This window comes from Aphis gossypii, chromosome X, assembly GCF_020184175.1.
Source record: "Aphis gossypii isolate Hap1 chromosome X, ASM2018417v2, whole genome shotgun sequence".
Lineage (NCBI taxonomy): Eukaryota > Metazoa > Arthropoda > Insecta > Hemiptera > Aphididae > Aphis > Aphis gossypii.
The window spans coordinates 58,704,035-58,716,891 of NC_065533.1; the positions used below are offsets into that span (position 1 = coordinate 58,704,035).

Genomic DNA, 12,857 nt, shown 5'->3' on the forward strand with positions numbered 1-12,857 from the left:
ATATAATTTATTGTTAAAAATTTCATGTATTCGTCACAATTTTTCTTTGTCATTTTTAATTATTTATATGTTTCAGTTAAATTTATTGATACAATAAAATATATGATAAAGTAATTTAGTAATACAAATATATTCACTGTTACTATGGGATGATTTACTCCAAAAATTATGCTTAAGATGTTACTAATAAGTTAAGTTTAGATTTAATAATATTAAAACATAAAGAAATTGCACAAATAATATTATTTTTTAAATTAAATTGTTTTAGAAAAACATTTTTTAATGATTATGTTCTTTATAATTATGTTTCTATTATCTACTTACTTAAGAGTACATTAACAATAACCTACACTTATTCTGTATACATATTATTTAAAATATTTTTATAAGGTAGACATTATTTAATTTTCTTTAAATTATATGACTTCATAGTAAATCATTTAATTTACACATTTCAATGTTTTTAATAAAATAACTATACATTTATCTCTAATATTTTTTTCCATTTACATAAGGAACATTAAAATATTTTCAATTTGATCAATCTTATTTATACTTACAGTAATTCATTATTTAATTTCTACAAATTGTATTCATTGATAACAAGGATAAGTGTAATTTTATGAATGCTAAACAACATTTAACTATTATTTTGTACATAAATAGGTATTCCCTATTATCATTTGAGGTACACCAATAAATACATTTATATGAAGCTATAAACCACCATACATTTTTACCCATTACTTAAATTGTAATAAATTTATCAAACCATAACAAAACAGGTTAATCTATAGCAGTTAAATTAAGAATACTCATTAGAGCCGTAACTAACCCAAATGACAGCTTTAGAAAATTCAGTATAAGTCAATATAATATAAATCTTAGGTGTAGACATCATTGGTGGATCGAATTTAAATTTCAAATGACGCAATTTCATATTATGTATTATATTTTTGGTCTAATATACATTATTAACTTAAAACAAGGTTGTGATATAAATAAAATGTGACTCAAAGAACCAGGAGGTCAGGCTTTAGCATGTTATTTGACGATACTAGCACGAATTGGTACTATCTTCATAGAAAAGTTGACACAGCTACGTCAAAATTGTGTCGTTCGGTCTGCCACTAGTAGACGTAGAAACCTTAAAATATATAATTCCAAAAAGCGACAAAATGAGTTATTGTTAATCATCCAAGGCAGAAATTGTGTGGCTCGTCCATTATCATAAGATTGATAGAAAGCAGATTACAACATAAGACTGAATTTTTTTTACATAGAATTTAGATTTTATTGAAAAATCTACAGCCTTAACTTAATACTAACAAAATAAGTAAAAAATACCTCAACAAAAATATATAATAAAAATGGTATTTTAGACATATTATACATTTTACAAAAAATAGGATAATTAATACAAAGTTTGATTAAAAAGTTATGGTTTTACAAATTGTTTTTATGGTACTGCATCTTCTTTTGATGTAGAGGTACTGGTAATTTTCATGCGGTTAAATCTTGGTATTCTAGCATAACCTATAAATTATAAAAAAAAAAATCAATTTAATAGTAATTTAGTTATTAGTTAAGATAAGATATTAATATTTTTTACAATTTGTGTTCTTACTTAAATAATCGGGTTCATCACTATCATCATCAATTTCACAATCAACAACTGGTCCAACACCTAGTAAAAGAAAAATTTATAATAACAAATAAAAATTAATCATAAATATATACTTACCATATGGCAAAAATCTTGTTTTTTTTGGTCGAGTTTTTAGTTTTCTTGTGCGAATTTTAAATCTTTTTGGTCTGCTTACATATCCTAAAAAATAAAATGAAAATATTAATCAGAAATTATTGTCTGCAATAAATTTATATTAATTAAGGTATATCAACTATATAGGCTCAAATTAAAAAAAAAAAAAAAGGTTTCTATTAATTAAACTATATATGACACATTCTAATAACTTAATACCTATAGTATATTCAAAATAAGACCGTGACCAGGTAGCGACCAGTTTTCGTCAGGCGATGGTCAGACGCTCAGTCCTTGGGTTCTAACCTTGGTATTCCGATCGGGTAAGCTAGCACTGCAGAACGAGACCACGCCCATGCGCCAGAAGTTGGCATCCTGGTCACAGTCTTATTTTGAATAAAGTATAAGTCTCTCAAATAACAGGAATACATTTTATTATAAATCATTTTTTTTTTAGAATTTAGTATTTTATTCATTTAAAATCTATCATCAAATTCAGATCTTAATAAGAAAAGCCACTTTTCAACTGACTAAAGATTGAAAAGATAACATAAATTACAAAAAGGATTATTAATTATTACAGATTTCCAGTATAATAGTTAATAAATTTAAAAATCAGGAATTTTGATGACTAAATATTGTTTCAGTAAAAAATAATATTTTTAATTTATTTTTAAAACATTAGTTATTATTTATTAATTTTATTATTATTTGTTATTATTTATTAGTTATTATAGTATATTGTACAATTAAAATATAATTATGGTAATTTATTAAGTTAAATTAAATATTTCTAGTTTTAAAGTTTTTGTTCTTACTTATATAATCAGGTTCATCACTATCATCATCAATTTCACAATCAACAACTGGTCCAACACCTTGTAAAAGAAAAAAATAATAAAAAACTAAGAAACTAAATAACATTAATTATAAATATATTCTTACCATATGGTAAAAATTGTTTTTTTTCCAATAGACAATCTTGATTTTTTTGCATTTCTTCTATACCATTATATTCTACAAAATAAAAATATCTATGAAAATTGTTATATAATATAATAATAAATTAATAAATTGAGTATTAATAATGGTACCTAAAAAAGAATTATGATAATATTTTATAATGCATTTCTTGTAAATTCTTTATTTTATACATAAATAACAACTGTAATAGTAAATTCTTCATATTAACTTTTAAAAGCTATACCTACTCAATTTCAGATTTTAATACAATTTGGCACTTTTCTATAAATTTCAGATTAAAAAGAAGATATAAATGAAATTAATGCAAAATTCTGATAGAACAGTGAACTATTCACTTCATAAACTATTTTAATGAGTATGCATTGTTTTTTTTAAGTCACTTTAATTTGGAATTAATTGATTAAGTAGCAAATTCTATTATAAAAAAATTCTAACCCTAAACTATACTTTAAAATTTAAATAGACAATAGTTACCTATAATAATAAGGATTAAGATACAGCAATATAATATCAACTCTATGTATACTACCATCCACATTATTAGTTATTACTTATTACTAGTTTATTATTTATTACAAAAACATATAAAAATATTATGAATAATATTACTTTTTTTTAAGAATTACCTGAAATGTTAACTTCTTCAATGTTAACTTCTTCAGAGTTAACTTCTTCAGTGTTTATTTTTGAAACTTCATTCTCAATAGATTTAGAATTGTTTCCTTCCATGATTATTTTAATATGTAGAATAACCTAAATACAAAAATTACAAAAATAAAACACTTAATAAAATATAACATGTTTTTAATTTTTATACAAGCAAAAAATATTTTATAAAAATGTTGTAAATTAGTACACTTTATTTAATATTTTATACTCAAGCAACATTTTTCAATACAAATATGAAATTTAAGATATGATTGATTCAATTATTCCGTCAACAATTGACAACACAAATTAAAGTACAAACAAAACTATACCAGGGTTTTACATTATTACTGATGTTATTCAACATATAAATCAAAAAACAAATCTTGTTGAATTGGATGTATTACTAGCATTGTTATGCTGAAGAGATGTCAAGAGGTGATGTATTGGTGTTATACAAACCATCTAAAAATAACTTAAGTCAAGCAAAACGAAGAAGTGAACCAACATACAACCAAGCTTATGTGCAGAAAGAGGTAAATGACTCAAATTTAAAAGTTGATAATATTACCTTTGAGAAAGGTTATCAATAGGGCTGGGATTTTAATGCCCCAAAAAACCTTAAAAAATGCAAAAATGACTTAAAATAACTCAAAAATTGCAATATAAAAATGCATTTATATTTATTATAGCTTAATAAAAAAATTTTAAAAAAAATTGTACAATTAATTTTTTGTTATTGTACGTTGTTACTTGTTTTGTTTTGTTGTATTCCTGTTTTCTTAATCATTCAGTATAAAATAATAATAATTAAAAAAAAAAAAAAATATTTAATATTTTAACTTGTTTTTGCTAGTACGTATTAGCCAATAGGTGTATAACGGCGATAATTTAAATGAAAAGTCCTAGCTATGATAAAATTGTTATCGACGATAATCGTTTGTCGTGCTATATTATTTATAAATCGTACCATGACGCGACGGCAGTTTGCCAAAAATATCTTGTTAATCGCAGCCCCTAGTTATCAATTTAAATATTTTGGAGTAAGTATAATTATGTATGAGGAAATAAAAAACGGATTAACAGGCACTAATAAGTGCTACTACAGTTTATAAAATCTATTTAAATAAAATATCATATTTTACGAATCAAAGAAAACTCTATAGTCTATTCTCTAGCTAATTTTGATCGATTTTAACAAATAATTGTGGAAATTGGTTGACTAACAAGGGAATCCACTAGTCTATTTATTTTTAAGAAAAACATACAGAAGACAGATGAACAAATCATTAAACAAGTACTAGTAGGAGAAATTAAAGGTAAAAAACATCTAGGTAGACCTAAAACAAGATGGAGATGACTTTGTCATGAAAAATCTAAAATCATTACAAGGAGTTCAAGTAGACAGACAGTCATGATTTATGGTAGAGAAGAATGGAAAACGTTTATAATGGCCCTTTAAGCTATACCTGATATTGATGCTTGAATTGTTAAAAATAAAAATAAATAAACATACAGTGAAACCAATAAATCTTCCTCAAATACTTAACTTATGATAATTTATACATAAAAGTTAAATAAATAATTTATTTATCTTTTAACAATACTAACTAGTTTATTAAGTTATCTACTATCTAATAGCAAATGTTGACTAAATGACTGAAGCATGAGTACTCTCATTCATCGTATTATATCATAAATTATAATATTAAATATTAAAAAATGTTACATTTAGTTTCTACGAAAGCCATAATATTTTATAAAAATATTGTAAATTAGTACACTTTATTTAATATTTTATACTTAAGCAACATTTTTCAATACAAATATGAAATTTAAGATATGATTGCTTCAAGTATTCCGTCAACAATTGACAACACAAATTAAAGTACAAACAAAACTATACCAGGGTTTTACATTATTACTGATGTTATTCAACATATAAATCAAAAAACAAATCTTGTTGAATTGGATGTATTACTAGCATTGTTATGCTGAAGAGATGTCAAGAGGTGATGTATTGGTGTTATACAAACCATCTAAAAATAACTTAAGTCAAGCAAAACGAAGAAGTGAACCGACATACAACCAAGCTTATGTGCAGAAAGAGGTAGATGACTCAAATTTAAGTTGATAATACTACCTTTGAGAAAGGTTATCATTAGGGCTGGGATTTTAATGCCCCAAAAAATCTTAATAAATGCAAAAATGACTTAAAATAACTCAAAAATTGCAATATAAAAATGCATTTATATTTATTATAGCTAAATAAAAAAATTTTAAAAAAAAATGTACAATTAATTTTTTGTTATTGTACGTTGTTACTTGTTTTGTTTTGTTGTATTTCTGTTTTGAGTAAACCAAACAAAGCATTCCCATAACATCTATTTATATGGTTAACAAATTAACAAAAACCAAAACATAGTAATCAAAAATATTTTATCACAGGTTTTATATCTAAATAGGTACTTCAAATATAGCAAACAATATACGACTAGGCTAATGCAGTATTATTTACTTACCAGCTAAATGATAAAACAAGACGATTTGTAGCGGCGTATTGGAAATGGAACACACACACACACACAATATACACCCGTACGTTTTTCACGATATCGACATAAAATAGGTAGCGTACAAAGGTACCTAAATATTATCGATAATTTGCGAAACTGTAAAACACGATAAACCGTCAAGACTACACTTCGTGTGATCGAACCGGAGCGACCACGAGTTCGGTTAAAAAATCATTAACAAAAAACTGACGATTGAGGTGTCGGTACACACGTTAGATTTCTTATTTGATCTTTATGCGCGTAAAAATAAAGTTAACACCGCAACAATGTTAGAATTCACTAAGGGATGTGGATAATATTCTAAAAACCTTGAGAATTAAGGAACCGACGCGCGTTGAGAAGAAAACCACCATCAACAAACGTTAGAAGTAAACAACAGGTCCACCCGCCATGGAAGATAGAATAAAAAGCGTAAACAACGTAAGAAACAGCGTCCGTGATAAAAAATGTTTTCAAGACGTTTGTGCTGATAAAGATAATACGCGTACACTGAGATAGATAAGAATATATGCTGGAGCGGGGACTCGGTCGTAAAAACGAGCCGTCCCGTTTGACGTAACCCCCACCATCGAAGGGCAAAACATTTCATTTTTACACAGCAAAATACGACGAAATTGTAAATAATGATTTATTTTCATTCATATAATCGCTGAGATATTTGCTCAAATGTCTATAAAAATAAATTATCTATCTCACATTACTAAAAAGTAAAAAGATAATAAACCATCAGCTGCCACAACATAACAAAATTAAAAATATAATGGTCAACAAGAATATTATAATATTAGTGGTATTTATTTATTAATTCAGCCCCCTGACATTTGAAATTATAAGTTTGTGAAGATTATACTTAGAATTTTGTTTTATAATAATAATTATGGTTTTAATGGTTTTATTAATTTATATTTTTTGATAAAATAATAAGATACTAAGCACCTTGTCGATTAAATTTATTAAGCAGTCTTAATGATAATTATTAATTAATATTAATATAGGTATAGGTATCTAATTAATAATTTATACAAATAAACTAAAAATAATGTTATAAAATGTAGGAAACAGATTTTTGTATTCGATAAGGCTTAAAAAGTGTTAACTTTTTTAAAAATGATAATAGTATTTTTATTTTATACACATACGTTCAGTTTTAAAACATTCATTATTTTCCCAACTTAACCTAGTAAAAAAGTTACCGAATACAGATCTATTTTCAAAATGTAAATCGGGTCAAAAAATCTTTCTGTTATAGCTATTTTGAAACGTTTCACTATTTTGAAATATTTTAGAAACGGAAAATGTCAAAAACTTAATTTGGTGAACTGTGCATGCGCTTGCTTGAGTGAGACTGTTCTTAGAATCGTAAACGATCTAAATATCTAATATCATGGTCATTAGCCTAATGATCGATAAGGAAAGGAAACAGTAATGTTAATGTTCTTAGAAATAATAGTGAAAGTTTCATCGTTACTGTAATAATTGTCTGATAAAATAGTATTAGTTTATTTTAATAATGTATAGAGGGTGTATCTTGTTTGGATGTATACTAACAATAAGTGTATTATGTATATTTATGTTCGCAGACTATGGTACACTCTATTTTGATGTTTTTACATGGGTACTGCTTATTACATATTTATTTTAATACCCATTTGTCAAACACTCTACAACAAAATTGTTATTACTTAGTATTTATAATCAATGGTAATACCGATTATTAGTAAAACACATCAATATTCCAAGAACGTAAAATGTAAATAACAATTTTACGAAGCATTGCGCGCGGAACCGATACCGACACGTCGTATTTGACCGTCGCGGCTCAATTTTAGCGTGGAAACGTACTACATAATACATTATATAGGAATTATAGGTCTACGATTTTATGATAGTTATTTGTTGTTACTAATAACTAACTTATTACTTATTAGTATTATTATGTAATATATATTATACATTTATACATAAAATATCTATTGGATTTTTTAACCGCAAAAAAACCGTAAAAACCTCTACATCAAAATATAGGTTTCGGTTTCGGTTTCGGTTCCTAAAAAAATGTATTTAAGGGTTCCGGTCCAGTTTCGGTCCCAAAATTTTTAAAAGGTTTCGGTCCAAAACCGGTCTATTTCGGTACGGTTCCAGTCTCTGAGTGAAACTCCCGTCTCCCAATGTCGTCGCTTATTTAATTATTAATTTTGTATTTTAGTGTTCATTCATTCAATCTTCTGCAGTCTTCACTTCTTAATCGTTCTATGTAATATTTTTTTAAAAAGAGCTAAGATTGCCATTATGGTCAAAAATCTCGCTGGAAATTATTTGTTCTAAATAAGAAACCAAAACATAATTTGGCGAACTTTTAATTCCGAATTACTATTCGTTCTACCCGTAATGCTCAATAAATATATATTCATAATATTAATTATTATATATTATACATTTATACACAAGTAACAAAATGGTGGAAATGTGGAAATCGGATTTATGTAGTTTTTAAATGATATTTGTATATCATTAAAAATAGGTAATATATTCTATTAACAGTATTAACATTCTTTTACCAAATTCGCACTTTGGTCAATGGATTATATAAACAATTTCAAAGGATGCCCAGCACTCATAAAATTTTCAAAACAACTTTTCCAAAAATTCTACCAGCCAACGCTACTGACTAGTGAGAACCATACTCAATCCGAAACAAAAACTTATGCGGTACCTATTAATCATAATCCAAACATGTCATCTACTTATCATAGCTCTGATATTATTTCCCAATTCATCTCTAATCCTAATGCTTTAATTAGCCCACTAATTACATTCTTTTTCTCCGTTCTGAATGCACTCATCTATCATTAGCAAAACTACAATTTAAACATTTTTCCTACTGTTCAATTCATCCATCATGATAATTTTATCCGTTTTTAAAACACTTATAAATAACTTTATTTTGCGTATTATATGCTGATTTTAATTAATCATGAAATTTTATTATGTTATATTATTATAGTTTTATGTATATTTCATAGTTTATACTAAAAGCTATAATGTATATACACATACAAGAATGTGTACACAATACACATTCTTTTAAAATATCATAATTATTCTATTAATATACTGTAAATATATATGTATTAAAACTATTCAGTTTAAACTTATTTTATATATAATAAAAAAATTGGTGCATAAATGATACATAACAATAATATGTAAGTGTGTAATATAATTATTAATTATTTTCTTCGGAAAAATATTTACAAACATAAAAATATTGTTTTTTATTCTCAACAGTTAGTCCAGTTAGAGTCTAACTTATAAAATATTCTCTAAGTCCTAAAAATGTTTTTTGTGCAAAATATAATTGTTTCTATGAATTCTGTTTCATGAATCGTAAATATATCCTACTCGGTACTCCCACATTTTAACTGCATAATAATATTAGCACTAGAAACAGATATGTAAAATCATAAAAATCCGACCTTTAATTATGAGTTTTTTTTAATATTTATAGCCATTATATTAACAGTTTGTATTGTTTTTTTTAAATAATTTAAGATCATTTCATATTTGTTTATAAACTTGTTCAGATATATTTATTTAAGAAGAATACATATCTTTTAGATTCTCACTACCTACTACCTACAAATACTAAATAGGTACCTACACGAATTATTAAATCAGATGATTCATATTGAACAGATTCCTTAATTTAAATTGTAATTAAAAATTTCTCGTAACTGTATTGTGCGCACTTAATATTTTATTTTTCAGTTTTTGTAAATAATTTGAATAATTGCATATTGCATGTGTATATAATATAATATAGTAATAGAGTACACTATATATTTTCTATATTATACATCAACTATACGATAAAAAGTTTTAACCAGTGTTTTAGCTAGAAAAACTGTTTTATCAACATTAATTTTAATGAATAAAAAATAAGAACATTTTAAATACTAATACTAATGCTAATATTGTTTAGTTATACACTTATACCTAATCCTAATGATCAGTCTACATATTTTAAAAATATAATTGTGTATAGGAAATAGTAGTATAAATTTAGTCATGGAATGTATTAAGTTTGTATAGATAATATATTTTTTTTAATTAGGTATATTAAAATAACTAAAATCGTTAGTTCTATAGTAGGTAAAATAATATTAATGATTTTTTTTTCAATTATATTATCATTACAAATATTTACAAATTGAAATATGTTGATTTCAAGGCCACCTGAATTATTTTCGTGTTGTTGAAATTCACAATATTGACAATATTGTTACTTGTTAGTTTAAGTAATCGAAAATAAAATATATATACCTACGGGTATGCGTACTATACCTATCATCACATTTATTCTTAATAAACTATATGTCTATATAGGTATTAACCTAATCTATAAAAATTGCTCTGCTAGACAGATTACAATTTTTATTGAAATTTGCAATTTTATTCAAATAAGTAGGTTTGGTTTTGAATTAATGATTAAGTAAAATATAATATTTTATCTGACCATTCATATTTTTATAATGTACATAATATCTGTATAATATGTACATAATATTATGACACGTGCACATAACTATAAACATTGAGTCCTATGGATAAGTCAGATTTATCAGGAGCATGATATTATGATAATGCTAGAGAATAATATACGAATGGGTGTAGTGTTTTTTTTTTTTACTAAAATGACTATTAGAGAGTAGAGACCGGAATTTTATGCATTTGCGTGTGCATATTGAGTATATGCACTTATACCTACGAGGGTTTGAAATATGGGCGATTCAAACCCATCTGACTCCATAGACCAAATTTAATTTTGCATAATATAATGGCATACTTGGAGGGTTAGGGTAGGTATATTTTTTCATAAATGCATTCAATGTATATATTTTTTACAATCTTAGTAAGTAATTAAATTATTTCATGTTTTTATTTTGGAAATTTGAATTTTTAAATACTGGCGAAAAAAATTACTGTTAACACGGTATAGAATTTTTTTTAAAACAATGATATTTTTTTTATACTTAAATTTTTTGTTGATAAACTTAAAATTTATTAGTGACAGTATATTGGACGTCATTGAAAGAGTGAAAAACAACCAAATTTACCATAAATGTCGGGCTTAAAAATGTATAGAGAATATAATATGTTTATTGGTTTATTGATATTGTTAAATATAAAATATAAATATTTTTTCAAAAAAGATCAGAATCGAAAAATGAAATATCGTTTCTACGAATCCATTTAATTATTTTAATTTTATAAAGATAAATTAATAATTATGCGTATTCCTAATTTATACGTGCCAACAATTATAATATATTTATTTTAATGACCCTATAAAATTATATTTCGTCAAATTAAAATAATATTCTTTACTCTATGTTGTAGACTCTAAGTCTAGAGTGTATCTATATGTACTTATTTACTATGCGATAAGTCGATAATGTGAGTCACAATGATTGTTGCGACTATTTTATACATAAAATATAATATGATTTCAGTTTTATTTTAATGTAAATATTTAAAATAGAAGTCGATTAATGATACTACTGATAATGAATGAATAGAGTTTATCTAAGTACTAAAAGTAAATATTGTCTGATTAACCAAATGTTAACATCATATTATTTATCAAGCAATACAAATTAAATTCCTAGTAGTTGTGTAGTTTTATCAATATTTCAAAATTATAGCTTTTACACATTTTATATAGATGAGGTACAGTGTAATTTATGCTAGGTGATATTTAATCGTAAACTCGGCAATACCTCGGATAAATGTAAAATTGTATCGTTTCAACGTTCTAATAAATCGATTTTGTTTAATAATTGATTTAACTAATTAATCAATAACCTTTAGAAACTTTAAATGTTCACCAAAATAAATGTTTATGTATAAGCATTTCTTACACGGCTACCCATAGTACCTATAGGGTATAATTTATAAAATATTTTTAAAATCGCTATGGTATACGTGCTCACGTACACATTTCTTGTGCTTTGCTGTTGGACCACAAGTCCACAACCATGTATATATGCACATTCGACATTCGTGAGGGGATCGAATGTTTTCGGGAAATTGTCAACGCATTGATTTCGAATCGATGTATAGATTTATTCCTGTTTCGTGCGTTCAAATCGGCACCGCGAACCAGTATTAGGTATGTAGGTATAGCACAGTTTGAGAACCGCTGCTGGTCTATTAAAGTCATCATAAAAACTATTTCATCGAGCTACTTACTCATCACATGACTTCATTATAGTTCAATTGGTACCGCGAAATCGTCGAATTAAAATCGTACGTTTATCGTATTTACACAGAATTGTAAATTGTTTATTTAAAAATATTATGTTTAAATTGTATTCTTATTTATTCTTAATAATAATATTTATTCTTATTTATTTATTATATTATTTTATAATATTATTAGTATTTCAGCATTTAATTTTACGATATCTGGTAATTATGTACATTTTATCCGGTCGCCTTATCTTGTCATTACGTACTATATATAGGAAAAAAGTCACATGCCATTATTACGATAATGATAGTTTAAAGTCACGAATTCCAGAAAGGCAGCGTCAACTCAGTAAACAGTCAAACATTAGTCAAGCGTTTTTCATTACTTCTTATAATCAGTGGCCAGTGCCGGTCCGATGGTTTTCGGGGCCCCATCCACATATATATTAATTTATTAATTATTTATAAATACATTACAGTCATTACTATAATTATACAATATATACATCTATATTTATTTTATTTTCTAGGGACTTACTTTAATTTTATAAACTTTAACCCTTTACGGTACGTTAGAAACCTAAATTTGTGTGTATAAGCTAATAAAACCCAATTCGCATTTTAATATTATATAT

At 25.4% G+C, this 12,857-nt stretch overlaps 1 protein-coding gene across 1 annotated transcript; it reads right to left on the reverse strand.

Moving 5' to 3' along the window:
- Positions 1–1,288: 1,288 nt before the first annotated feature.
- On the reverse strand, positions 1,289–6,515 carry LOC126551855 (uncharacterized). The gene is made up of 7 exons (XM_050206180.1): positions 5,917–6,515; positions 3,373–3,499; positions 2,708–2,779; positions 2,581–2,640; positions 1,745–1,828; positions 1,628–1,687; positions 1,289–1,536 (listed from the first exon to the last, which is right to left on the reverse strand). Exons 2-7 carry the CDS (start codon positions 3,473–3,475, stop codon positions 1,460–1,462), a joined length of 456 nt encoding a protein of 151 aa, XP_050062137.1. The 5' UTR covers positions 3,476–3,499; positions 5,917–6,515; the 3' UTR covers positions 1,289–1,459.
- Between the last annotated feature and the right edge of the window lie 6,342 nt (positions 6,516–12,857).

Bases quoted from the DNA above. Each gene is read 5' to 3' on its own strand.
- LOC126551855 (XM_050206180.1), bottom strand. From the start codon at position 3,475: ATGGAAGGAAACAATTCTAAATCTATTGAGAATGAAGTTTCAAAAATA. The intron at 2,780-3,372 runs GTAATTCTTAAA...TTTATTTTGTAG, and splicing joins TGAAGAAGTTAACATTTCAG to AATATAATGGTATAGAAGAA. The intron at 1,829-2,580 runs GTAAGAACAAAA...TTTATTTTTTAG, and splicing joins TGATGAACCTGATTATATAA to GATATGTAAGCAGACCAAAA.